At 33.8% G+C, this 12,368-nt stretch overlaps 1 protein-coding gene across 1 annotated transcript in view; it reads left to right on the top strand.

Moving 5' to 3' along the window:
- DIAPH3 (diaphanous related formin 3) overlaps window positions 1-12,368 on the top strand; it is a 236,530-nt gene that overhangs the window by 44,562 nt on the left and 179,600 nt on the right. Inside the window, exons 10-12 of the mRNA XM_051623494.1 lie at window positions 11,157-11,267; window positions 11,680-11,798; window positions 11,947-12,063. Coding sequence (XP_051479454.1) covers window positions 11,157-11,267; window positions 11,680-11,798; window positions 11,947-12,063 — 347 coding nt within the window. The remainder of the gene's footprint in view (window positions 1-11,156; window positions 11,268-11,679; window positions 11,799-11,946; window positions 12,064-12,368) is intronic.

Raw genomic sequence — 12,368 nt, 5'->3', positions numbered from 1 at the left:
TACCACAGAAAGACACAAAATATTACAGTGACTTTGAATGATCACTGTAAATCATTGGCGTAAATATTTAACTCATATTGATTTTCACGTAATTCACTTGAACTTCATGCTGTTCATAATTGTCATTCTTTGTGAACATTACAAAAATGGTAAAAGATTAATTTCAAGTTTGAAAGAAATTATTGTGTTACTTCACTGTCACCTTTTGTATTAAATAGTCCATATCTGACAGTTCAGGCTGCTGTTTGTTTTGTCTGTCTCGCAGAAAAGCTAACCTTAAAGAAATATTTGAAGGTGGCACATAATTTATGGCTGAATTGTGCCCATACCAATGGGATTCTCTTTTGTAAAATTGATCTTTCTTTCTTACTCCTTCTATATTATAATCATAGAATGGTTATAAAGGTCCCTGAACGGGACCTTTAAAGATGATCTAGTTTCAACCACTCTTGCAGTGGGTGGGGCATCTTTCACTAGATCAGGCTGCTCAAAGCCCTGACTAACTTGCCCTTGAACACTTCCAGGGACGGGGCATCTATGTCTTCTTTGGATATGGTTGTCTCTCAGGACTGCAAGCACACATTGCTCACTTATATTTAATTTTTCATCTAGGAATGTCCCGAAGACCAGCCCTGAAGGGCTGCTCTCAATCTATTCATCAGTCAGCCTGCACTGATTCTATTGATTGCCCCAACCAGGATGCAGGATGTCGCACTTGGTCTTGTTGAACAGCACACAGTTAAGATTAGGAAGGAGAGGGAGAAAAAGCTTCGAGCTCTAGTTGTAGTGGGACTGGAAAGGGACTGCAGAAGGAATGTGTAGACTGCATGGCAGCAGATTTCCTGATTTTTCAAGGCTTTTGAGTCAAGTTTTCCAGATTAGACATATATTTATTGTAGTAGCAGATATTTGCCTTAGGTATTTTTGGAATGATCATTGTAGTTCTTCAATATTAAATTTAAATATGTTGTCACATAAATTTCTATTCTTGTTTGGCATCTCTTTTTCATTTGCATTTCAAGGTGAATGATATACGGTTAACAAGTTCCTATTCAGTATGAATTTTTTTTTTTCCTCCATATTTTAGCATTGTTGACATAATAGGCAGTATGAATTTGGGCTAGGCATTCAAGCTAGGGCATGTCAGACTTTCAGGACCATATAACATTTGGTTTGCTGCGTCTGGGGCTTGTTTTATTTGCATGTTTTTAGGCCTCCTTGGTTTACTTGTTTTGCTTGTCTGGTTTGCTCTGATATTGGATGATAATATAAGTAAAAAAAATTGTTCTTATCAATCTGAAGAAAATATGAAAAGTCAGGTTATTTTCTGTTATGCTTATTTCTATTATTTTAGTATAATCAGTAAGATAAAAATATAAATATGTTATATATGAAGAAATTTTTATTTATAATCAAAAACTTAAAACAAAAAAAAATGTAGAGATGAGTTTTAATGTGAAGAAATGGTAGTTCAGTGTCTCTATATTGGTTGAAAAGTTTTCTTCTTTATTTGGCATGAATATGAATACCAATGAAGTTTTTTTACAATATTTTGATTTGGTTGAGATAAATGCTTTAGATCATGGAAGTTGTATTTTCCAGTTTTACGATATTGTGTCTAAATTAGGAGAATTTAAGAGCCTGTATACTCTGTAGAGCATATAAGGGTTTGAGAACTTCCAGGTCCATCACAGCACTTAGGAGATGCCTAGATTTTAAAAGCATGAAGAACAATACTCCTCTGACTATTCTTTTCTAGCTTATAGGTATTCAGAGTCCTGAAATTAAGAGCATTTTGTTTGATTGTTAGGCTTCTAAATGTGATCCTGAATTTTCAAGAGTATCATGTATTTAAATGTGTGTAGATTCAATTGGAAAAAATTCAAGGGAAAAAAAAAACCCATAACTGCCTTTCCTATACCCTTCTAAAAACATGTCAAAAGTGCCTTAAAATCAGCCCCTTATTTTATTTGAAGCAGCAAGTAAATTAAATTAATCCTATATATTTCTCCCTTTACCCATGATGGGTAGCCCTAAATGGCCATTTTGCCCATTTCCCCCATTTTAAAAATTAAATAACTTTATAGGGGCCTCTCTACATCTATAAATATGCCTTGAAGATTAAAATGAAGGTGAATAGGTAATAGGTCTTTTGGATCAACATTTGCTAATAGGTTTCAAAAATTATCATTTGTGAATGATTGTTGGTAAGCAGCCCCCTTAAGAAATAAGTAGATACTGATATTAATGGCAGTTGAGGCATTTGATATGCCATAGCTGATTATCTCTAACCACTTAGATCTTTCTTATAAACATGAACACTTTCTTACTCACTGTTTACAGTGATGCTTAGCTCCATTAGTGAGACACCACTGATGAGATAATCGAGTAAGTGCAGAAGACTTCAGCTGAGTTGTTAACTGTGCAGTAACAACTGGTTTTCTAGGACTACTCTTCAGATATTACAAAAGTACTTTTCTACTAATTGTGCTTTCTCTTGATTGTGCTATACCTCCGTTTGCTTTTTATTATCCTCTGATAAAGAAGATTGTTAGAACTGAGAATTTAAGTGTTACAATTGTGATACTTAAACTAAATATATTAATTTGGCTTTACTGAGAGTGTTACCCTGAAGTTCTGAAAATAGGTTACATTTTGCTATTTCATTTGCTGTAGTTTATTTAGACATGGAAGCTTTTAATGGTAGTTCTCTTTTCTTTTGAGTTAAACTTCCATTTGAATACATTCCTTCTACTGAAAGGCTGTTTTTCTTTTTCAGATTCCACAAATGGTTGCTAGATTTCTGGTTTTAAGACCAGAAAAATCAAAGTTCCTCATGTGAATCAGTTGTAAACTTTATAACAATGACATTGACCTGGTGGTTAATTTGACAGTATTTTAATGAGACAAAAGTTTACAGTTGTCAGTTACTTGGCATATTTGCCTTGATTATCTGCTTGATACATGAAGGCTTGCTTTGTGGCAGTTCAGTTTGACACTAACAACTGACCTTTTCAATTTTGAATTGACTAGCATTTCTCTTACTTGAAGGCTGAATATATAAAAGGCCTCAATATGATGATTTTTGTATTTTTAGTGAAAGCTCTATGTATCTGCTTTTTGCATTTTTGAAAGCCAAGGATATTTTCCCTTTTATCTTTGAAAAAAATTCAAAATTATGGAAAGCATGAGGTTTTGGTTCAAGACAAGATTGGTGATCTTGGTTTCAGAATGTAACTACAGCCAAGATGAATACTGACTTTCTGGTTTGCTTATAGTAACTGTAGTTTAATGTCTTAAAGAAAATGCATGCAAGGCAATCTGATACCTTGTATACTCTTTAGGACAACTGAAAAATTCTAGTTACTTTGGTTGTTCAAGTCACAGTGGCAGGAAATACAGCTCTTTTGACACAACAAATTGTGTTGCCCAGTTCTTCTCATTCTTCCTGTAGAATCAAATTAGTGTTTCTACTCTCTAATCAATATCTTTCACTGTTCCTCAAGCAGACAGTTTAACTAATGGAAGAGTGCTGTTCTTCTATACAGTTCTATTTGCAGATGCCAGCCTGTTCTAATTTTCCACTTACAACTGAGAACAGGTACAACATTGAAGCAAAGGTGTAATTCTTCCTTTTTCCAATTAAGAATCATAGAATCCTAGGGGTTGGAAGGGACCTCGAAAGATCATCTAGTCCAACCCCCTGAAATAGTTCCTGAAAAATGACCACTGATCATCCCTGTGGATACCTGCAGATGTTTCATGCCTGTCCTAGGAAAAGTGTTTTTTTGACAAAGTAAAAGATCATATCTATTCATCAGCAGCATTAGTCTTTTAGTTGTTAGGAATACCATTTCATCTTTCTTTTTTAATCTAATAATATGAGAATGTGAGATGGTACGGTCGGTGATATTTTGGTAGCTGAATCACTTGATGATTCTTGGTTGTTCTGTGCTAATTAGTTCCTTTCCATAACTGCATACGTAATAGAATGAATCAGAGCAAAGCTCACCTTATCTAAATGTAGAGACTTGTAAGTATTTAAGAGACATGTAAGTGTATATGCATGTGGATAGTACATCTCAAAGCAATTACTAAGAATTTCTTCTCATTAGCAAGGGTAAATAATTGATGAACATCAGTATAGTGTCTGTACCAAGGCCAAATCTACAGCCAGTTTAATACCAGCAAGCAGAGTATATCTAAATATGCATCATCTTTACAGCCTTTTCTATAAATGCATACTAGCAAGAAGAATGAAAAAAGTGAAGCGTAAGATCTTACTGCAGTTCCTCTTACTCAAATAGGCCTGACATAAAATGATACTTACCACACAGGTAGCACTGATTGTCTTGTCTATGCAAGGAAAAAGCTGCTCTGAGCTAATGAGGTGTACCTGACATTTTCCACCAGATAAGGACCAGGTATATTCTGACTGGTCTTCAAATGGGAAAAATGGTTAAAGTACAGACTGTGGGAATTCTTGGAAAATGGATTCTGTAGCTTGATAGACATCACTGGTTAGAATTGCACAGGATTAGGTTTTGAAGCTGTAACTTCTTACTTAAGAGAATATATCGGATTTCTTTAGTTTAGTTTCTTATGGAGGAAAGCATTTAAAATTTTTACTTTCCAGGTGAACTGCATTATCATACAAGTTCTTCCTTACAAAAAATAATGTGTTTATCCATCAGCGTATGCCCATCTCTTAAATAAGCATACAAAGTCACATGTGGTAGATTACCCTACCATATGGTAGCAGGGTGTTAAAAGCATTCCAGGTGGAATGTACTTGAAGACCTGAAAGTTCTCTGAAAACTAACCTGATAGTCATATTTAGCTGCAGTTCTTCTGGGATGAAGAAAGGAAGGACTCATTTAACTAGTCTTCCAGATGAAGTGAAAGATTTGTTCTTGACTTTTCCTTGAAGAAAGGAAAGTGCCTCTACATGCCGTCACTGTATGCCTGTTGTAAATAGCAGGATGCTCTCAAGATGTAAATACTACTTGGGTTAGAGGTGCCCCTCAGGAAAGAGTACTTACAAATTGCAGTCCTTAGCACCACAACAACATTTTAAAAGGTACAGCAGAGAGCTGTGTATTACCATATGCCTTTTGCTGTTAGACCTTAAAATAATTTCACTTCTTCATGTATCTTCTCAAGGGTAGACTGACAAAATACCTGCAATTCCAGAACCTACTATTATTCATGAATTTGTTTTAGATATAGACCATTTGCCTAGAATGTTTTGCTCACAATGACTTTTGCCTTCCTGGGAAGCTAATATACCCATCTTCCCTAAACCTCATACTACTTCAACAGAAGTACCTCTTCATTTATTGAAGATGAAACACCTTTTTTGAGATGGACACAGCTTTCCCACCTTGTGTTCATGGCTGAAAATTCAAAGGCTGTCAGTCTGTTTACAGAATCTTACCCAAAGTAATTGAGTGTAAAATAATGCAGTTAGGGCCCACTCATCTGAAGTGCAAGAGGTGACTGATAGTTCTGTGTCTCGAAAGCTGACATTTATAGAGATGTCAACTGGAGTGTCACAGGCATTTTCCTTTAGTGTTCTGTACTTCAAGAATTGTCAAGGTGTATGATGTTACATTTGGGATAATTCTTCAATTTTTTCTTTATTAGGAACACTGAAGACAAACTATTATGAGTGGATACTTTGTGGAATTGTGTGTAGTATGAATACACAAACAGACAAGCACTTGAAAAAAATACTTATCTGTAGCTTCCTTTCTGCCTTAAGAATTCTTTCAGCTCTTTGCAGTCTGGTTTTTATGGTCTGTCTTTGTGGAAGAAATTACCAAATCTGTTCTTTCTATTGCATTTCTTAGTCTAGTAGCTTCATTCTAGAAGCTGGAAACAAACTCACTGTGTGACTATTGTTAGATCTCATAATTTAAGGATTCTAGATACCAATCTGTATTTGAATGTTCAAAGTTTTAAAAGCATTTTATAACATAGATTTAGCACTATGAAAAAGACATAATTGGTTATTTCTAAACAAAAGTCATGTGTTTTGTTGTGTTTTTTTTCCCGAGGCATTTTTGTGGCTGAGACTTTTTTTCTAAACAAATAGACACAGATGAAGGGAAGATATCAGACCTATTTAAAACTTTTTAGATTGGGAACAAGTGAGCTTCCTAAATGGCAGATCTTTCTCTTTAGCATTTCAAGACACAGAAGAGGGTTTAGTCTGCAGGTAGGCAAACTCATCGACCATTTGTGCTAGATGTCTAAACTCAGATGTAACCAATGGAACTCCGAGGCTTAGTTTAGTGGACAACACATTAACTTCAAATGTAATTTCAGACGGTTTTGTAGATATGAAGCGGTTCCTTTAGGAGATTCTCACCCTTCTGGATAGGCATTTGTAAGCCAAATGGGACACACAGTGGCAGGTGTAATGGTACTCTGTATACTTTGTGTTAGTGTTTAAGCTGATTAATTGGGTCCCTAGTCAGTAAATACAATGTATCCTAGAGGGCCTTGGTCATTCCGTGCGTGTTGTAAAGAAGATATTTTAGAATATAGAATCTTAAAGAAGAGTTTTAAAGAAGAATCTAGAAGACTACTGATTAACTAGAATGGGAGTTTACTTACACATATAGCTACATACATGTATCTCCCTACATATAGGCATGCAAATGCAGATATCTGTAGTTTGAACTCTGTTGTCTTGAAAAACTCTCCTGAGTTCTACTGTAGTTTATTCCTCTGCCTTACACAGGCACTAACTGAACTTTACTTGCTACTTTTTAAAAATGAACTTACTACCAAACATAGAGTAATAATAATGTACTGTTTTTCCAACTGTAAATTTTAGGATAGCAAAAAGCTTCTTTGTTCTGAATATTCCCTGAGTTGCTCCTAAAACTTCCTTTTAGTAAGCTACTCGGATCCTGTTCATCATATTTAAGAGGAGTATTTTTCTTTCCTCTTGATTTTGGCATGTTCCCCCAACATTTAACTTTTCACACTGCAGTATTGCTAAAATGTTGACCAACTTGTTCCCTTTTCTTGGTAGAATTTAACACTTTTTTTCCTTATGTGTTTTAGGTTCACTAAATGGATCTATCTTGCTGCAATCCACTTCTAAGTCAATGAACTAATTTCAAATTATTGTGATCATATGCCATTTAAGTATCACATGCTAACTGCTAGATAATGAATTACAGTTTCACTTGGAGCATGTTTTAAATGATTGTCATGTATTAACAGGTTCTTGCTGTTGTCTTTATCACTAGTCTTTTTAAAATCAAGAAAAAAAAATAGATGAAGCAAAAAAATTTTCATGAAGCAAATTACTCAAAGGTAGATGTCTAAGCGCTGCCTTGCTTAGGTTTGTGTTTACTTTCTCTTGTATAACCTTTTCTGATTCTGCTTTTTGTAGGCTTCTATTTGGAACTTACACTATTGCTTTGTCTTTGTATTCCTCTGGAAATTGTTTGCTAGTGTAATCCAGTAGATCTTTATCTTATTTATTCCAGGAAAGCTAAAGTATAGTCTGGTTATGAACCACAATTGAATTCCCATTTGATCAAATTTGACTAGAGTCCAAGAATAACAGTACTTTTTAACTGATGCATTTTTTTGCACTTCATTGTCATATCTTCAATTTCAATAGCACATGTGTACATGTTGTTGATTTGGCAAATAAAAATAAAATACCATTTTTTTGCAGAAGTTACACCTGTAGACATACTTTTGTCTAAATTACATTGCTACCTGAAAGATAAAACTGTAGTTTGTTCTTAATTGGGATTGTCACAGTAATATAGTTTGTTCAGTCCTTAATTGTCTCTTCATAGATAGTTTAAATGAAGTGTGATAAATACCAGTTCTGATATAAACAAACAACATGGAATTTGACTTTATTTGAAATGTAAATGTAGCCTTGCAGAACTGTACTTTATTACCTATTGTAAGATAAATGTTGTCCAATGAAGTCTACAATCATTGAAATGCCTCACTGATGTAACAGGAGTACAGGTGATGGTGGCATCTGCCAGTGTGCTGAATTACTGGTTTTGAATAGCAGAGCTAATTGAATCAAGAAAATGCAATTGAACGGAAGATTCAGTACTCCAGAGAGACAAATTGGTCGAAAAAGGTTTCGACTAAATAAGCTCAAAATTAGGGGAAGTAAAAGTTTTCATTGTGGCTACTGAAGAAAAACACTAATACTGATGAAGTGGATAGTTTGGTAAAGTGGACCCATACCAAAACAAATGCAAAGAGCTTTGAGAATAAAGAATACTGCCATTCTTAGATAATAAAAGAATATGTTCTATAAGGTATTGATGCACTGAAGTTTAACTGTTTGGGGTTTTTTTTTGCCTGCATTTTCTACCATTTTTTGCATCCAACTTACAGACAAGGGTGATCATATTCACCACATTGTGACATTGTAATTTGTGTAGTTTGTGGGCCTAAAGAATACAACTTATATTCAAAACCAATAATTTGTTGCAAAAAAAAATGCAATCTTAATGGTTTAATCGAATTACTCTGAGTAGTGCTAGCACATGTCTCTGCTCGCATCCCATGCCTCTACTTTTCTATGCTGCATTTTATTTAGGGTCCTGCTAATTACAGAAATTCTAGCAAAAGTAACCGGTCTACAAGGCTTCATGTTCTTAACAAGATTGTTAAGGCCCTGACAGACAGATATTGAACATGAGTGAGGAACTTTTTCTGTGTCCAAAAATACTTGGTTGAGCAACAGGGGAGTCCTAATTTCTTCTCTATTGGGTGCTGTTAAGACAATTACTGAAAGGTTTTATTCAGTTGACATAAGAAGTAAACTGGGAACCCTAGGTGGCTTTAACATTTTTGTTGTTGTATGGGATTTAGATGTATGTAAGTCTGAGGATTTTCTTTTTATTTATCTTTTGGTATTTGTAGTTTTCTTTCTTGGCGTTAGCATTGCTTCTTGTTACCTACTGTTAAGAGTAATGCTTCAGCAGTAACAAATAGTAACTCCCGGAGTACACGCACGGAATCAGGCTTCTGGAGTAATACAAAGGTTTTATTTAGATTTATTTGAAGACAATAAATAAGTCATACTTTCTTTTAGGTTTCTAAAATACTGCAGACATATGTACAGAATCAAATTGCATAAAATTAGGGAAATAACAGATTTCAGTGAGAATTATCATAAAGGTTGGTCTGGCAGGCACTACAAAGATGTATAATCCACCATGACAGTTAAAACCCCAAATTGTTACCAGTTTAGCTGATTTCTAAGTGTATTGTTCAGAGAAGAGTAATTGAGGATTGTTTCTTATTTATAACTTTAAAGAAGCCCCAGATCTGAAAGGTCTTGTCAAGGGAACATATTTATGACAGAATGGTCAATGTAGTGGTCCTGTTGCCTATATTCCAATTTAACTGAGTTCTTTTAAAATTGCATTGCATTACTAGCAGTCAAATACCTTTCTGAAAGAAAACACACCATAACTATATTCCTATTTAATATGTGTAGATTTTTATTGTTACTCATTAGGTGATGATCTAATTGATCTCACTGTAAAAAATATAATGAAAGGACAGGAATATGTTTTTATTGCCTTGCAGTTTCTAGCCATGTAAATGGTTTATTTTTAATATTTTTGTTAGTTTTTTACATTACACACTTAGGTATCTTAGGGAAAAAAAAAAAATAGACAAACTTACAGCTAGAAAAAATAGCACAGAAACTTAATTCAGCCAAATAATTTTTGACTCCTAAAAAAGAAAGTTTTAAACATCAAATGTAACACTATTTTGTATTATTTTGTATTTTGGTTACTTAACAGTGTTTTCTAAATTTTTCTAAGTGTTTTTTGACATTTTACAAACTTTTTTTATTTTTTGAAGTCCAGACTTAGGCCAGTTAAAGCAGTCTTGCCAGCTCCTTGAGCCTTTCAAACATTGTTGCATTTATCCATAGTGTCCATTTATTCATGTTGATTTTTTTCTCTACTATACTTTCAGCCTATTTGTACCATAGAAATTCAAGCTTACCAGTCTGTAGTTGTCTGGATCTTCTGAAGAATGCCCTTGTAAATATCAGTATTATTTCTACCATCTTCATTTTCTTGAGTGTTAGCATACTTTTCAGTAAGAACTTGAGTGTAATGATACTAAAGTTATTTTGTCCTTATTTTTTTTCAAAACTTTGAATGCTTGAAGAGTGAGTATTTTTTTCTGACTTCTTATTTTTGGCTTGGTTTTGCAAGTTTTAAAGTTTTTCTGCCAATCCCTGAGCCTGTTTATGTCTCTGCTCTACTTTGGGAACTCCTTTTGCACACCAGTAGAACATTTGATGACGTGTTGCTGTGGTCTTTGTTTTCTTTGGGTACTCTTTTTTGTAATGATCTTTTACTGACCCTACAGATTCTCTGGTTGTCTTCCTTCTGTATTTATATTATGTATATATATACACATGCATTTTACAAGTGTTTTGTTTTGGTGTTTTAATGTTTGTTTGTCAGTGTTGTTTTTGGTGGGGTTTTTTTTTTTTTTTTTTTTTGTTGTTTTGTTGTTTTGGGGTTTTTTTTGTCTGCTTTAATACGGCTTCATGTGTGATCAGCTAAAGATTTGATTACCCCCATCTGGTGTTGTTTTATGTTGTTTAGCTGTTGTAACTTGATTATTATCTGACAGTGGAGTAAGTTTCAGAAGTCTTTTTATGCAGCTGATTTCAAGAATTGAAATTAGTGTGCTTGTCCTGCTGATGTCAATAGAGGAAAAGCAATAGTTGTATTATTATGCAAATCTAAGTAAGTACATGTACTGAGTTTTACAGAAGTTCTGAGGCAATAGAACTAAATTTCTGCTCTTCATTCAAGAGTAAGGAGCAATGCTAGTTCCCTTCTCCTATTACTGTTTTCAATTTATTGTTGATGCAAGGTATGTTGTATGATGGAGTAATAGTAGAATTGATATTGTCATGACAGCTTTTCTATATATAAATACTATTTGGTATTTATACCTAATGTGGCCAATAAAAAATATAAGTATCTTAATTATAAGTTTACAGTATATTGATAATGAGACATGATGTAATATATAATTAGTAATTCGTTATGTGTTTTTGGCTGTGATGCACATTGAAATCTAAGGAATAAACTAGCTTATTTCCTCTGTTGTAGGTAGCTTGCATGCAGCTCATCAATGCTCTTGTTACATCTCCTGATGACTTGGATTTTAGGCTTCACATCAGAAATGAATTCATGCGCAGTGGATTGAAAGAGATATTGCCAGTAAGCATCTTGTATTCTCTCTTTGCATTACTGTTTAAATTATTGGACTCTGAGCTTGAGAGGTGGAATGGGAGAACAAATTGTAATAAATTATTCTCAAAGGCATTTTATTAAGTCTGGGCATGAGCAGTTAGATATGAGAATCAGTCTTAAAATAAGAATGAAAAGGTGAAGTATGCTCTTTGAACTTTATGCTGATTCCTCAGCATTTCAGGACTTTGATTTAGAGCATGACAGACTGTTGTGCAGACCTTTGTGAAGCCGTGTTTACCTTTTCAATATTTTAACTTCACTTGTATGTTCTTGTAATTTTCAACTTTTAAATAATACAGACTTATGGAAGTTATTAAAAACGTAAGGTTTATTTGGAAATGCTAATTTTGCAAGCATTTATACTGTTTCTTCTTTGCAGCAATTGAAATGTATAAAGAATGAAGCACTAGATATTCAGCTGAAAGTGTTCAATGAGCATAAGGAAGAAGACATGATCGAATTCTCTCATCGTTTAGAAGATATTAGATCTGAACTAGAATATCCTTTTGATATCAGCAAGAGAAACATGAACAAAATAAAGTGTATAGCAGACATTGTTCTGGTATGATTTCTCTTTTAAAAAATTAACAGTCAACATTTGACTGAATTTTTTTTCCTTGTTATTACTCTCCTTAACACTTTTTACTGAAGTAAATGATGTTTACAACATGGTGTGGAATACAGTTAAGGATACTAGCGCTGAAGGATATTTTCTTTCTATTCTCCAACATCTTTTGCTGATAAGAAATGATTATTTTATACGGTATGTTTAATGCTATGTTACATGTCTGGTATGGATTTTGTTGTCATTTAGTCATTAATAAAATTATGTCTTCCATAGACTTAATGATAAATAGAGTTTAGTCTTTTTCTGTGCAGGTTGCAATTTGCAAGTATTCCTTTGTGAGCTCACACTCAAAAATATCAGCTTTGAATAAGAATGCCATCTGATACAATTTTATATATAAATACAGGCAACTTTTTTTGTTGAGATCTGAACCTTATTGGCATCAAGTAAAAGTGATCAGGACTGGTCTCTTAATCAGTTATAAATCATGGTAGTAGCAT

The sequence above is a fragment of the Apus apus genome, chromosome 1 (genome assembly GCF_020740795.1).
Source record: "Apus apus isolate bApuApu2 chromosome 1, bApuApu2.pri.cur, whole genome shotgun sequence".
Taxonomy (NCBI): Eukaryota; Metazoa; Chordata; class Aves; order Apodiformes; family Apodidae; genus Apus; species Apus apus.
Note: the sequence above shows the minus strand (reverse complement) of the source record. Positions and strands in the feature narration are given on the sequence as shown.